At 44.8% G+C, this 11,611-nt stretch overlaps 1 protein-coding gene across 1 annotated transcript in view; it reads right to left on the bottom strand.

The window, feature by feature from the left end:
• dhx30 (DEAH (Asp-Glu-Ala-His) box helicase 30) overlaps nucleotides 1-10,472 on the bottom strand; it is a 22,674-nt gene extending 12,202 nt beyond the window's left edge. Inside the window, exons 1-9 of the mRNA XM_017685366.2 lie at nucleotides 10,262-10,472; nucleotides 9,057-9,184; nucleotides 8,728-8,838; nucleotides 5,731-5,888; nucleotides 5,061-5,169; nucleotides 4,132-4,281; nucleotides 2,159-2,311; nucleotides 603-1,094; nucleotides 126-500 (exon numbers count right to left, since the gene is read on the bottom strand). Of these exons, the coding sequence (XP_017540855.1) occupies nucleotides 126-500; nucleotides 603-1,094; nucleotides 2,159-2,311; nucleotides 4,132-4,281; nucleotides 5,061-5,169; nucleotides 5,731-5,888; nucleotides 8,728-8,838; nucleotides 9,057-9,184; nucleotides 10,262-10,424 (1,839 nt within the window). The 5' untranslated portion in view covers nucleotides 10,425-10,472. The remainder of the gene's footprint in view (nucleotides 1-125; nucleotides 501-602; nucleotides 1,095-2,158; nucleotides 2,312-4,131; nucleotides 4,282-5,060; nucleotides 5,170-5,730; nucleotides 5,889-8,727; nucleotides 8,839-9,056; nucleotides 9,185-10,261) is intronic.
• Nucleotides 10,473-11,611: the final 1,139 nt, after the last annotated feature.

The following is an 11,611-nucleotide window of genomic DNA, read 5'->3' as shown; positions in this document are numbered from 1 at the left end:
TGTTATTGTGTAAGTGTAGTAGGACTCAGGTATGGATGTCTGTGTTACTGTATAAGTGGTAGAACGTCTGTCATATCACTGCATCCCTACTCGTTCATTTGCCTCAACACCATGATTTCCCTTACCGTTTCCTCCCTGGATACCAGCTTTGGCTGTCGTCTCATCTCCTTCAGCACATCTTCCAGGTACCTCTCCTTCACGGGGTACATGAAGCCTGGCACGTGCTCAACAGGGCAGCCTCCGAAGTACTGGGCCAGGCGATGTGTGTCCCCTGTGGCACTCATGAGGACCACGCGGAGCTCTGGGTTCTCTCTCAGAGCACAGCGCAGCAGAGCAAGCAGCAGGTCCGTGTTCACGTCCCGCTCGTGCACCTCGTCCACCAGCACGTGACTCACTCCTTGCAGGAATGGGTTGCTTTGCAGCTTCCGTAGGAGAACGCCCACCGTGAGGAAGAGGAGGGCACCACCGCTGCGCTCCGGTGGCCGAGACTCCAGACGCACCTACAGTGGACACAGAGATAAAAGGAAGGTTTCAGAATTCCTGTGTAATCTCTGTGTTCTACCAACCTCCCACCTCTGAAGAACCGATCGAGCGCGTCACACCTGGTAGCCCACACAGTGCCGGAGGGTGGGGCCGATCTCCTGAGAGACGCGCTGAGCCACTGAGACTGCGCTGATCCTACGTGGCTGAGTGACCAGGATGTTGCAGTGGGCTCCTGCCCCGCCCCTCACACGCCCCTCCAATAAGAAGCGTGGGATCCGCGTGGTCTTCCCGCACCCCGTTTCGCCAGCAACCACCAGCACCCGTGAGGTCTCCACCGCCTCCACTAGCCGCTCCCTATGAGAGTCCACAGGAAGCTCCACCCCCCGCGCTGGCCCTGCCCTCTCCCACTGCTTCTGCAGATTGGAACTCAGAAGCTCCGCCTCCTCCGAGCTGAGAGCGTGGTACGGCCGGCCAGTGATGGGATCCAGGATAGGATCGTCATCATCATCAACATCCTCCTCATCATTCTCGGCAAGTGAGGAAGACTGCTGCCACTCCACTTGCTCTTCCTCTTCGTCCCACAGCTTCTGCATCTCTGCCTCCAGTGGATACTGACCAGAAAGACAGAAAACAACCCAGAAATAATGAAGCCCAGGTTAGACCAAGAAAGACGCAAGAGTAATAGCTCTGGGATCCACAGCAGGAGTAAGGTAAATAACAGTGTTGTACATTTTAATTGGTGGCAGGTCATTGACTTACAGTCAGATCATTAATTTTATTAGTAGTACAGCTTTAACACTAGAAAATGTCACAGTGATCATTTTGAAATTAAAACTACGTTCACATTACAAGCCTCATTCCAGAAATCCGATTTTTTACTCATATCCAATCTCTCTGATGCGATGGTTCACACTCGTTTAGGTAAGTGATTCAAATTTCTCATTAATGTGAACGAACCGGCGTCCTGAAATGACCCTCATCCTACTCTGGAACATCACCTGAATGAATCACTGCATCATCAGCACAAACTAACGAGCAGAACGAGTTCCGCCGTGAAGACAATTAGCTCTGTTCAGCTCTCAGCTTCATTATTAAAGGTGAGATGTGTTTCTTTTCCACTGTTTACAGGCTTTAACTTCTGTTCGGCGCTGCTGCCATGGTAATGCTGAATGATGCCGCACAGGAAATGGAAAAAAGCACAAGAATTCCAATCTGAGCGGCACATTAAGGCCACATGGCCACGAATCGGATATGTATCTGATCTAGGACCACATATGAAAGTGGCTCAGGTCGGATTTGAAAAGATCAGCTTTGTGTGTCAACACAGCCCTGAAAACATCAGATCTGAGTCACATTAGGGCAAAAAATTTGATTTGTGCCACTTCAACCTGGTAATGTGAATGTAGCCTAAGAGATGTGATCATTTTGACAAAGTAAAACCACCACCTATCCTGACTTGTAGTAAAATATTGCATAAGGCCAGTAGTGGTCAAAATAACATACTGCAATAAAGCAGCTCAAAAATCAGAACTCAAAAATTTTCACACTGCTGTTCTCACGCTGTGCAGTGCTGAGAAAGTGAGTCACATATTTTTGAATTAACGCTGCTTTAAAAGCTCAATGTCCCACGAAGATTCATTAAAGCATTAATTTACTAAGCCACCAGGAGACACACCTGAGTGAGGTAACCTCTTATCCTCTGCTCCAGGTCCTCTGGTATTTCCACCCGGCATGGTCTCCTCTCCCGCTCTCCTGCTTCCCGCACCTCCTCCTGGTGGTACTTGGCATGAGTGAGAGGGTTATTTTGCTCATCCAGCAGATTCAGCTCCTAAAGATATAAGAAGGATAACAGCCGCCTCAATTTACTTTTACTTTCTGATTGCAGCAAATTCTACATAATACATTATGAGCTTTTTTAATGCTAATTTATCACCATACCTGAATTAGGCTTTTAAACTGAAGTCAAGGTAGATCAAATTTTAGCACACAGCATTATTTTTAAGAAAAAGAAATAAACAACCAACCAATAAAATACAAACCAATGAGCCCAAACATTTTGACCATTCATAGATTAATCAATTAAGCGTTGATTATCTTGTAACAAAAAATGCATGTCAAGCTCTGAACACTTAAAAAAAGATGGTCCGTCAAGGGTTCTTTGGTAAAGAAAATGGTTCTATGAAGGACAACGAACATTCAAAGAACTGTATGCATGATTAAAGGGTTCTTTGCATCACGAAAGCGTGCTTCAGACTGATAGGGAGTTTGCTGTAGGTGGTTCTTTTGAAAAGGATTCTATAGAGCACCCAAAAGGGTTCTTCTATTGTAACAAGCAGGACATCGTAACAATGGAAAACCCTTTTTTTCTAAAAGGTTCTATATAGAACCATCTACAGCACATTCGCCGTCAATTTGAAGAACGCTTTAATCATGCGAGTTATTTGAGCGTTCATGGTCCTACATAGAATCGTTTTCTTTACTAAAGAACCTTGAAGAACCATCTTTTTTAAGCGTGTGGGATATAGTAGACGGTAAGCAAAGCTGGTTCTCGTAGTTGATGTGCTGAATGCAGGAGAAATGGGCAGGCATGAAGACCTGAGCATTCATGACAAGCGCCAAATCAGAATGCTCAGGCGGATGTGTTGGAGCATCTCGTAAATAGCCAGGCTTCTGGAGTGCTTCTGGTCAGCAGTAGTGAGTACTTATGGACAGTGGTCCGAGGAGGGACAAACCATGGAAGGCTACAGACTCATTGATGCAGAAAAGCAACAAAGGCTGTCCCATCTGGTCTGACCTGACAGAAGGGCTACTGTGGCAAAAGTCACACAATTTTTTGAAGATTGTTACGAGAGGAATGTGTCACAACACCCAGTGCATCACACCCTGCTGTGTAAGGGGCTGCAGAGCGATCTTAATGCCCTTGCTAAAACCTGTCCATTAAAGGGATGTGCCTACAATAGACTTGCAAGTGTAGGAACTGGACCTTGGAGTGATGGAATAAGGTTGTCTGGTCCCTCGAGTTGAATTTCCTTCTATATACCTTGTGACATCACATGACCAGCCAGGTACACGTGTGCTGTTTACCTAAAGAAGTGATGGCACTAGGATGCACTGTGGGAAGAAGACAAGCCAGTGGAGGTAATGTGAAGCTCTGAGTAATGCTCTACTGAGTCCAGGCATTCATGTGAATGTCAATTTGGCACGTACAACCTACCTAAAAATTACTGCAGACCAGGTGCATCCCTACACTGCAATATTCCCCGATGGCAATGGACTCAATGTACACATCTCAATCTGATCGAGCATCTGTGGGATGTTCTGAAACCGCAATTCTAATCCTCAGTGGCTCCACTTTGCAATTTACAGGGCTTATAAGGATCTGCTTCTAACATCTTGGTGCCAGATAGTACAAGGCACCTTCAGAGGTCTTGAAGAGTGTTGTACCTTCTGAGCTGTTTTGGTGGCATGCGGAGGACCAACAGCATATTAGGTAGATGGACATAATGTTTTGACTCATTGCTGTAAATAAGATATGATATATCTTATACATCCTGAAATAATCCATATGTTTTTTTGTGAAATGTTTCTTCTGTAACAACTTTAATGTTCTCTATAAATGTGGTAAATGTGGAGATGCTCTACACAAACCTTGAGTCTGAGGCAGGCAAGGGCAGCGGCTCGTGTCTCCGCCTCCAGTCTGTGGCGGCCGAGGCCAGTGAAAGTCATCTTTTCAGGCCAATGCAGAGTCAGCTGACACTCCTTTACCTTCCCTCCCACCGTCCTGTACTGCAGGAGCTCCTGAGGACCAGGAGGAACCAAGAACATGGAGAAAAAGGAATTGTTCATGAAACATGAAACAAGGAATTGGTTTCAAACATATTTTTCAAACAGCTTAAATATAAAATTAATGTGAATACTGCAAAGATAGTTACAAGAGGAAATGTGGCACTTTAATCCAGCGTTTCTGAACTTAAAGTGTCATGAAGCCATATGAAGCCATAAAGGGTCAGAAATCACATATTCAAGTCTATTTGAGATCACCCAGCAACGTATCGTGGTTTGAGGCAAGTGTGTGAAGATGTACATGATGATAATTGGTGGAGTATAACCTTGTAGTACTTGTATTACATACATTAGCCTTATAGCTCCAGTGAAAAATTAAAGAAGCAAACTTCTTTAAACGGAATTCTTCCCTTCAGACTCTAAAGGGGGCAGTCGTGGGCTGGAGGTTAGGGATCTGGCCCTGTGACCAGAAGGTTGCCAGTTCGATCCCCAGGGCCGACAGTCAATGACTGAAGTGTCCTTGAGCAAGACACCTAACCCCCAACTGCTCCCCGGGTGCCGTGGATAGGGCTGCCCACCGCTCCGGGCAAGTGTGCTCACTGCCCCCTAGTGTGTGTGTTCACTGGTGTGTATGTGGTGTTTGACTTCACGGATGGGATAAATGCGGAGGTGGAATTTCCCCGGTTGTGGGTTAAAAAAAAAATCACTTAACTTAAACATATCTCGGCTGACTGAATAGATTTGGGGTCAAGGGGAAAAAATTTGTATTCCTTTAAGACAGAACCAACTCTTACTCTGATTCCAGTAGAGGATGTGGCCACTTGAACAACCTTCACCAGCAGCGCCTTTGGCTTAGAGAAGATAGCAAGCGCCTCAGAGACTTTAGGATCCTGGTCCACCAGCCTACAACCAAAGACAGATGAAAACAATGACAGATCTATGATATACGTTCATTAAAGTCTAACCGCTGGCTTCCCAGATGCAGACTAAGTCTAGTCTTAGACTAAATTGCAGTTCTAATGGGGAAAAAAAATCTTCTTAGTCTCGGCTTTTTCTGGGCTTAATCTAGGTCTGGGACAACCACATGCTCTGTGACTGTGCTATAGATTTTGTCAAGGCTTGACAGCAAATAAGACATTAGGACATTCTAGGCTTAATCTTAAGATATCAAATAAAATATTAAGCTATAATCTATTTCAGTTTCATCTAGGCTTAATTTTAGTGTTAGTATAGGACTTTAAAATTGCCTCTATATGCTATAAATCTTGAAAGCAAATAGGACTTTTGGCTGGAATCTATTTATCCTTAGTTTAGGCTTAACACTAGGCTTAATCTAGGTCTGGGAAACTGGTCCTACACACTATAGATTGTGGAATCTCGAAAACAAAGACAGGGTTAAATGTTATGGCTTATAGTATGGTTGGACCTCAAACTCTACTCACTATATACGAGTGGTGACCTTACCTTGGACTTACTGCAGTCCCTCGTGTTCTGTTCTTCAGAGTCCCCGATGGCTCCAGTCTGTCATGCACATCCTCGTCAGCATCCTCCAAGAAAGACGACTGCCACTTGGCCAGCCTCCTTCTGGGCAGCTGGTTCCCTGGACCCAAAACTCCCAGCTCCTGTTCACACAGTCATACAAGCTTAGTAGGGCAGCCAAAGTAAAAATGTCCACTTGAATGTTTAAACAACTGTGGCTGAATTCTGTTCCAAGACAAAGTGATGTCCACTTCTATTGTTTAACAGCTCAGATATCAGAAAGTGAGCAACATGACGGGAAACCAGCACCAGCACAGATTCTTTCGGCTGCTCCCTTTAGGGGTCGCCACAGCGGATCATCTGCCTCCATCTTGCCCTATCCACTGCCTCCTCTACTGTCACACCAACCATCTCCATGTCCACCTTCACTAAATCCATAAACCTTCTCTGAGGTCTACCTCTTCTCCTTCTACCCGGCAGCTCCATCTCCAACATTCTTTGCCCAATATATCCACTATTCCTCCTCAACACATGTCCAAACCATCTCAACCTGGCCTCTCTGGCTTTATCTCCAAACTGCTCCACCTTCACTGTCCCTCTGATCTGCTCATTTCTAATCTTGTCCAGCCTTGTCACTCCCAACAAAAATCTCAGCATCAGATAAGATCAGAGGACACAAACATAAAAAAAAAATAAATAACCGTGTGTTTTGAGGTATTGAGAGAGAAATGGCAAATAAGAATCATGTACTTTTTAACACCAGGAGATTATTCAGGAGATTATTTAGTTATGCTGGATTTAAGAGATTTAACACTGCCTTAGTGTTTACTGCAGTTACATAGCTGAGCAAGACACCCAACCCCCCAACTGCACCCCGGGCGCCGTGGATAGGGCTGCCCAGCACTCCAGGCAAGCGTGCTGACATCATTGTCACCTAAGTGTGTGTGTTCACTAGTGTGTATGTGGTGTTTCACTGCACAGATGGGTTAGATTGCAGAGGTGAAAGTTCCCTGTTGCGGGACTAATAAAGGGTCATTTAGCTGTCTTAGTTCTTTGCATCTAAAATTCAAATATATTTAGGGAAAAAAGAAGAAAAGCTCTACATCTCAGTATGAAAATGTGCAAAGTAGAGCGGTCGTGGTCCAGCAGCTATGGTTTAAATAGTTCCTGGTGATGTAGGAATATTTCTCAGGTGTTACAGCACAATGTGTGGTAGTGATCTACCGGTGTCCATGCAGCACTGATTTCAAACAGTGCGAGGAAACAAACATGAATGATGTGAACATACAGAAGGTAGTTGTTGATAAATCCAACACAGCATATATAATAGAGAATTATACATTTTCAGAATATTTCTATTAGCCAAATACTCAATATTTACAATATTCGCTTTTGAATGGCCCCACTTTTCAATTCTTAATTGAAAAGTCAGTTTCCTGCTTACATTTAAAAAATCTAATAAACTGCTACATTGAAAGCTATGCCTTTTAGTGCAATCTATAATTATGCTACTACATTTAAGCGCAACTGCAGGGGCAGCATTCATATACAGCCTGAGTGAACTTATCTCATATGCTAATAATCAGCAATCGTGGGCTGGAGGTTAGGGAACCGGCCCTGTGACCGGAAGGTTGCCCGGTTCATTCCCCAGAGCTGACAGCACAAGACTGGGGTGTCCTTGAGCAAGACACCGAACCCCCAACTGCTCCCCGGGTGCTGCGGATAGTGTGTTCACTGCCCCCCAGTGTGTATGTCGTGTTTCAATTCACAGATGGGTTAAATGTGGAGGTGAAATTTCCCCGTTGTGGGACTAATAAGGGTCATTTATATCATAAAAGACAAGTAAACTAGCAAACTACTAACGCAACTAAGCAAAGACGAGACTTGTTTTATGTCATAATCCACTGACAAATGTCAAAAATAACACAGCCATAAGAGCCGGAGTTGTGGGTAAATAGTTTGACATTACTTATATGTCTTTTTCATGTCATTTTGTTGTCATACACATTCAGAATTTTATCATGTTTATTAAGTCATACATTTACATTTACATTTACGGCATTTGGCTGACGCTCTTATCCAGAGCGACTTACAATTTGATCATTTTACACAGGCAGGCCAAGGCGGTGTTAGGAGTCTTGCCCAAGGACTCTTATTGGTATAGTGTAGGGTGTTTTGCCAAGGTGGGGATTGAACCCCATACAGTGCCAGCGCCTCCCCTGCTCAAGCGTTCCACTGGCAGGCAGTCTGATTTCTCCAGTATGCATACTGCCCACCTTTCCTCTGATAAACAATACCATTTTAGTTTCGTCCAGCTCCTTCGTTTTTCCCCATCTGAGCTACAAAATGAACTTTAAGCCTCGGCAGCTTTAGGCTGTTAAAGCAAAGTGAATCGAAACTCCAGCAACGACCCGAGTGATTCAAATATATATCAACCAGCTTTGACTCACTTCTGTAATTTACCTTGAAAAATCAAAAGATGAAGCAGATAACTGATCATCAATTCAAATGGCCATTTACAAGTAAAACTAAAAAGGAAAATACAAAATGAATACGGCTAAACCTTGTGTTGTACTGGTGTTTTGGCCTGGCATAGAATGCCAGCATGCCAGGTCTACAGCCGAATGGGCAGCACAAAGTTTGAAACGAGCTGTAAAATAATTAAATAAGCAAATAAGTAAATAAATACATCAAAATAAATAATCTATCTATCTATATCCAACAAATCTTCTTTTCATTAAGAGCTGCCCCTTACAGAGACCGCCTTTTGTGGCCTCAAACGCAGGTATACCCCGCTTTCAGAAGTTTAGAATGGTCAGGACGTGGTCTAAAGCTGGTCATCAGCAACGTCCCACCAAACGTGCTCCTTTCTCTTACTGTAAGTGGGAGACACAGTTGCTCTTGCACATGCGACTGCTATCTTTAATTATATTGTTACTTAATGATAAGTAAGAACTCATAAAAGGTGGGGCTGCTACTCACTCTCAGCCTGTGGCAGGCAGCTGCTGCGGCACGGCGCTCCGCCTCCACTTTCCGAGAGCCGAAGCCCTCCACTTCAATCCTCTGAGGCCAAAGCAGCGTCACTGTCGCCCTCTACAACAATAACAAGACGCTCAGTAAACCTCTCATTTCTGTGAGTTGAGTCTTCTAAACTGTATTTGCAAACAAGGCACATGATTCACAACAAGTCCCTAAAGTGCAGTTGACAAATCTGGAAGCACTGCTTGGCATATTGAGTGAGAGACATTGACTGTCTGTGCGCTGGGTGCTGCAGTCTGTACAGACTTGTGAGCGCACACTGAGCACTGTACCTTAACCTCCCCATCCGTGCAGTGGTACCGAATATACTGGGACACATCAGAGCGGCCCAGGGATCTACACAGGGTTGAGTGCAGGAGACTCTTCGCCTGGGGAAACTCCATAAGGACGTCGGACTGACCTGGTGACCAAACAGTTGGGCTTTCAGTCATCATTTCCCTCATAAATTGACCGGTATAATATTGATTAATAAAGAACACCATCATTTTGAATTTTAAAACCTGGCATAAACTGGCATAAACACTCTTCCTCTCTAACCTCTCTCTGTGTCCCTCCCTGCTCCGTGTTCTACTGTGTTTTAATGGTACTGATGTGTTTTAATGGTACTGATGTGTTAAACCTGCTGTGTGTGGTGTTCATGTAGTGATGATGAGGACAGAGTCTCTCCTCTTCCTCTCTAACCTCTCTCTGTGTCCCTCCCTGCTCCGTGTTCTACTGTGTTTTAATGGTACTGATGTGTTTTAATGGTACTGATGTGTTTTAATGGTACTGAGGTGTTAACCCTGCTGTGTGTGGTGTTCAGGTGGTGATGATGAGGACAGAGTCTCTCCTCTTCCTCTCTAACCTCTCTCTGTGTCCCTCCCTGCTCCGTGTTCTACTGTGTTTTAATGGTACTGATGTGTTTTAATGGTACTGATGTGTTTTAATGGTACTGAGGTGTTAACCCTGCTGTGTGTGGTGTTCAGGTGGTGATGATGAGGACAGAGTCTCTCCTCTTCCTCTCTAACCTCTCTCTGTGTCCCTCCCTGCTCCGTGTTCTACTGTGTTTTAATGGTACTGATGTGTTTTAATGGTACTGATGTGTTTTAATGGTACTGAGGTGTTAACCCTGCTGTGTGTGGTGTTCAGGTGGTGATGATGAGGACAGAGTCTCTCCTCTTCCTCTCTAACCTCTCTCTGTGTCCCTCCCTGCTCCGTGTTCTACTGTGTTTTAATGGTACTGATGTGTTTTAATGGTACTGAGGTGTTAACCCTGCTGTGTGTGGTGTTCAGGTGGTGATGATGAGGACAGAGTCTCTCCTCTTCCTCTCTAACCTCTCTCTGTGTCCCTCCCTGCTCCGTGTTCTACTGTGTTTTAATGGTACTGATGTGTTTTAATGGTACTGATGTGTTTTAATGGTACTGAGGTGTTAACCCTGCTGTGTGTGGTGTTCAGGTGGTGATGATGAGGACAGAGTCTCTCCTCTTCCTCTCTAACCTCTCTCTGCGTTCCTCTCCGCTCCTCCTCGGTGCTCTGCTCTGGTCCGGTATCTGCCCGTCCAGCTCCAGCTGGACCCGATCCGGACTCGGGTCTCTACCGTCCGGGTCAGAAGTTTACAGAGTGTCCGGACACGCATCATACCGGCACAGTGCGCCGCCATCTTTACTGAAGGAGACGCGCTGCAACGAGGCTCGAGTCTCAGCGTCGCCCCCTGCCGGCCTGACTGACCACCGACACTCAGATCCAGCCTGACCGACCACCGACACTCAGATCCAGCCTGACCGACCAACGACACTCAGATCCAGCCTGACCGACCACCGACACTCAGATCCAGCCTGACCGACCACCGACACTCAGATCCAGCCTGACTGACCACCGACACTCAGATCCAGCCTGATTGACCACCGACACTCAGGTCCAGCCTGACTGACCACCGACACTCAGGTCCAGCCTGACTGACCACCGACACTCAGATCCAGCCTGACTGACCACCGACACTCAGGTCCAGCCTGACTGACCACCGACACTCAGATCCAGCCTGACTGACCACCGACACTGAGGTCCAGCCTGACTGACCACCGACACTCAGATCCAGCCTGACCGACCACCGACACTCAGATCCAGCCTGACCGACCACCGACACTCAGATCCTCCCTGACTGACCACCGACACTCAGGTCCAGCCTGACTGACCACCGACACAGCACTGCATCTCAAAACTATCATCAGGAATAATTATGGAAATAATTTCCATTTCTGGGTCTGAATAACGGCTTCTTATCCCTGTAATTCATTATCTCGATATTTCGTCATAGTGTCGTCTTAACTGAAATATCTATTCTAGTGAATATTGCGAGGAAATAAGTCATTATTTCGAGATACGTCACTATTTTGAGATACTAAGTCGTAATTTATAGACAATAAGTAATTATTTCGAGATTTTAAGATTTTTACCAGAAATAAGTGATTATTTCAAGATACTAAGTCAGTGTTTCCAGAAAATAAGTCATTATTTCGAGATTTTAAGTCAATATTTCCAGAAATAAGTGATTATTTCGAGATAATAAGTCAATATTTCTAGAAAATCATTATTTCTAAATACTAAGTCAATGGCTCTATAAAATACATCGTTTTGATTTAATATTTTGATATTTTGTTGTCAGAAATAAAGAAAGAGAGAATAATAATAATAATAATAATAATAATAATAATAATAATAATACACATGCTATTTTTCTCCTCTGCTTGGAGGCAGGGTTGCCAGATATCTTCAATGTTTTCCAGACACTAAATATAGCAGCATTTAATCCAACATGACTCAGTATCAGACTGCTGAGCCTCGGAAAGG

Source organism: Pygocentrus nattereri, chromosome 2 (assembly GCF_015220715.1).
Source record: "Pygocentrus nattereri isolate fPygNat1 chromosome 2, fPygNat1.pri, whole genome shotgun sequence".
NCBI lineage: Eukaryota > Metazoa > Chordata > Actinopteri > Characiformes > Serrasalmidae > Pygocentrus > Pygocentrus nattereri.
Note: the sequence above shows the minus strand (reverse complement) of the source record. Positions and strands in the feature narration are given on the sequence as shown.